Here is a 4,171-nt window from a genome sequence, read left to right as displayed (position 1 = left end):
TTCAAGTGAGTTACGATCCCCATAGTAGACAGATTCTATAATGAACTGCTAAGCTCATGAAAAACACTTATTGTTAATTTCTTTTAGACATTGTATTTAGTTTCCAGTTATATGGCATGTGTGTATATTTGTATGTAAATTCAAAACATCAGTAACTACAAAACATCACAATATATGACTGATATCCACAGAAGTTTAAAATAACACAAACCTCATAAGGTTGCATTTTCCAACTGTTAGTTTACCTGTGTTACAAAGAAAAGAGAAAAACGTCTTTAGCTTTTAAGACATTAGTTGATCATGGCAGATTTATTTTCGGTTTTCAATTGCTTTGCCATACCATATCTGATGATCTGAAAGATTAAATCATCTCTGCCACTAGTAAAACAGCTGCTCTCTTGTTACAACTACATGAACTAATCTTGGAAATCATTGAGATGATTTCCACAATTATTCCAGCCCATGAGAAACAATAATGCGTTCCACTCACCTCACACCGGTATTTTTTTTTCTTGGAATTCTCTCTTTTCCCCTGAATTATATCAGTACAAGTGAATATCTTGGGAAATCAAGAAAGAAATTGACTTTCATTAAAGGTCTCTTTTTACTCTGGCAAGTGCTGATCCCCATTCTCATTTGTTGGCCATCCCTTCCCACCCACCCCCAACACAGAAGGGAAACACATTTTTCTTTTTGTCTTTACAGCTCACTTCTCATGTTATTTTCCCTAACATACCACACACTTTACAATCTTGTAAACCTAAACCTTGAATTTAGGTTTGATGTTTACTATTAGCAGTTAGAAAATTTTATTTATGCAGGAAACTGACGGAAGATATTCAGATTCAGTGCTCTATGTCTCATGTCGCATGAATAATTGTAAGCAGACGGAGAATATAAAATGAAGATTTTAAATGGTGAGGACAGCTATTACGGTTCTTGGTGTAGGAGAGTGACTTAAATCCAACATAAAAGAAATGGAATTAACTGAAAAGATTTAGGCCTTTGTCATGAAACCCCAGTTTTCATTGCATTTTAATTAGTGGCCTGTGTTAAAATACATTATATTTTATATGCCATATGAAATCCATGAAACTGTTACATTAACAAATTCTTGGAAGTCTCTAGTATACTTATAACCTAGCAAAAGAGCCAAGAAGTGCTTTAATTTTCCACTTTATTTTTGCCCTGAGATGCATGTATCCCTAGCAGGTGAGCCCGGCCTCTGTGGAGACGATGGGGTGTTTTGGGGGAGGACAGTGGTCCTGCCTTGAGGTGACAGCTGGGGTGACAAGGACAAAGGGGGCTGCATGACAGGGACAGCTCACAAAGGGTCGCAGAGTATAAATAGGGCTGGGCCAGGGGTGAAGGCTGAGTGGGAAATTCTCTTGCCAGGAGCGCGTCAGTGAACCTGTCAGGAGCCCACTCTCAGTCCTTGTGACTTAGAGCAGATTCGGGTGAGATTCAGAGCACCTGCGACATCCCCTGTGCCAGCAATCCGCTGAGCCCCCCACTCCCCACCCTGCCCTCTGGGAGGCTCTGGGGTCCTGTGGGGTAGAGCCAGTGGAAAGAACATCTGGAGAGCCGCCACCGCACCCCGGTGTGCTGCTGACTCATCGCCCACGAGGCCAAGAGAGACCCAGCGCCCCGCCGTGCCAGTGCTGCCGCTGCCACTCAAGTGTCATCATGAGCGGTCGCGGTGAGGTCCCCTACTACATAGTGCGGAGTGGGCCTGCAGCGAGCATGTTCAACATGCCGATGGGCAAGCTGCAGCGCCACCTGTCCGAGGGGGAGTACAATATGTTTAAGTACGCCCCCGTATTTGAGAGCGACTTCATTCAGGTCACCCGGAGGGGAGAGGTGATTGACATGCACAACCGAATCCAAATTGTGACCGTGGGCATCGTGTGCACCAGCCCCCTCCTGTCCCTCCCCGATGTCATGCTGCTGGCCCAACCCGTCACCCGCAGGGGCCAGACCACCCAGGGGAGAGGCCACCAAGCTGAGAAGACCATGGAGCTCACCAGGCTGCTGCCCTTGAAGCTCATCAGGCTGTCGGTTCACAACCGGGAGAAACAGCAGCTGCGCCTGAAGTTCGCCACCGGCCGCTCCTTTTACCTGCAGCTGTGCCCCAATCTGGATGCTCAGGAAGACCTATTCGTGCAGTGGCTAAAAATCATTTACCTCCTGCACCCACCTGTGGAGAGTAACAGTGGTACTCATGCCGTTCCAGCCTGGGATATGATATGCGTGCCAGAGCTGGAGGAAGAGGACCAGGCCAGCACATCAGCTGAGTCCCATGGAGAAGGGGATGACATCAGGAGCCTCCGCGTCATCTCTGACATGTCTTGGGCCTCCTCTGCAGGTTTTGCTGGGGGTGAAGGAAGGAACTATAGAGAGCCCAGCAGGCCTGCCATGACCACCCTCAAACCGGCACAGCCTGCAGCATCCTGGGCAACAGCAGGGGCGGCAATGAAGGGCAGTGCAGCAGGCGCCGTGGTGAGCGTGATGACATCTATGTCTGCAGGTTCTGCGCAAAATACCGTGACAGGACCAGGAGCTGCTTCCAGGGCCCAAGAGGCAAGAGCCATGTGGCCATGGCAGGTGTCATCAGCGTGCCTGCGAAGAACATCAAGGTGGCCAGTGCTGGGGCGGCAAGCAAACATCCGAGTGGACCTCCAGCACAGCAGCATTGGCCAGTCCTCTCCTGAGGGCAGCACGAGCATGGCGATTGCCAGGACATCCACCATCAAGAGCATCGTAGAAACAGCTGCAGTCCCAACAGCAGCAGAATCGCCCATCTCCAGCTCAGTGAGCCAAGGCCAGAACACTGGACAGGAGGCAGGCCGACGGGTCTCCCAGGCCAACGCCGCGGCCCGGGAGAAAAGGGAGAGGGAACAGAAGACCAGACACCAAGTTGACCGACAGTCACCAGGCCGGTCCTTCTCTAGCCACAGATCCACCAGGAAAGATAAGCAAGAAGGACATCAGGGCAGTGAGCGCCCTTCCCTTAACCAGGGCATGAGCCGCACGCCCCCTGCAAAGGACTCCAGGTCTTCTGGGAAGTCCAGGACGGGTGGATCCACTGCCAGTTCGGGCTCCACAGAAAAGGGTCCGAGCAGGCTCACGTCATTCCTGAGGGGCCTGAGAGCCAGGTTAACTATATCATCGTCAGCCCACAGAACAGATGTGAGCCTCGTCGTGGGGTCAGCTGAGCGTCACCAGGGTGCGAACATCAGTGCCCTGACTTCAGTGACCTCCGGGGAGTATCCCCAGGGAGACTATTCCACTTGATATTCAATAAATATCAACATGTCATGCTGTGTTGTGCTGTGTTCTGCTTTAGCCATGTCCTGCAGACTGGTAGCCACCTCAGTGTTTTGTGATGTCATGTGCTGCAGCCACGCCCAGGGAAAGGGAGCCCCTCTCACTCATGCTCGGCAGAGCTGAAAGTTGGGAGAGCAGGCTGGGATGCTCCATTATGCACCCCCTCCGTGTTACAAAGTTTTGTTCCTTCATAACAAAGCAACGGCAGGACTCATACTCCCTGGATGGTCGGGGAAAGAGGGGTGCAGGAGCATTTGGTACAATTAGAACAGGCAAGACAAGTAATTTCACCCCTAGGTCTGTATCACACAGAAACTGTAACCCGTGTCCTAGGAGACAACTATGAGAAGGTGCAAGAGAAAAGAGGGGAAGAGCCCAAATCTCCACCCACAGAACTGATACACTGGGAATGGCAGCTACACACCTGGTGGTGCAGGCAGGTGCCCTGGGTCCCTGTGGTGTCCCTGTCTCCTTTGTTTGCTTTGCCCACCTCCATCCTCAGGCAGGGCTTTACCAAGAGCTGGGCTGGTGTGGTGGCTCACTCTTCTGCCGAGTTGCACTGTGTGACTCAACCAAGTTATGTTCTCTGAGCTTCAGTGTTCATGAAGTGGGGATGTCATATAACCAAAGGTTCTTGTGACAATTTATCTAAAATTACAAGTTTTCATAGCTTTAATTTTGGTCATACATCACACTTGTGCCTTAGAGAAAACTGAAAACATAGCCAAAGGACATATGGGAAATAAAAGGACAATTTCAGAGATGTTAAAATATGAAAAAAAACCCCAATAATCTATGCCGTTCAGTTTGCTTAAGAAATAGAACATTTTGAAACTCTTGAAGT

At 49.5% G+C, this 4,171-nt stretch overlaps 1 protein-coding gene across 1 annotated transcript; it reads left to right on the top strand.

Annotated features, from left to right (window-relative positions):
• Nucleotides 1-1,332: 1,332 nt before the first annotated feature.
• On the top strand, nt 1,333-3,294 carry LOC143647754 (Golgi-associated RAB2 interactor protein 4-like). The gene has a single exon (XM_077117512.1). It carries the CDS (start codon nt 1,687-1,689, stop codon nt 3,292-3,294), a length of 1,608 nt encoding a protein of 535 aa, XP_076973627.1. The 5' UTR covers nt 1,333-1,686.
• The last annotated feature ends 877 nt before the right edge of the window (nt 3,295-4,171 follow it).

The sequence above is a fragment of the Tamandua tetradactyla genome, chromosome 10 (genome assembly GCF_023851605.1).
Source record: "Tamandua tetradactyla isolate mTamTet1 chromosome 10, mTamTet1.pri, whole genome shotgun sequence".
NCBI lineage: Eukaryota > Metazoa > Chordata > Mammalia > Pilosa > Myrmecophagidae > Tamandua > Tamandua tetradactyla.
The sequence above is the reverse complement of the archived record's forward strand: the minus strand, read 5'-3'. Positions and strand labels throughout refer to the sequence as shown.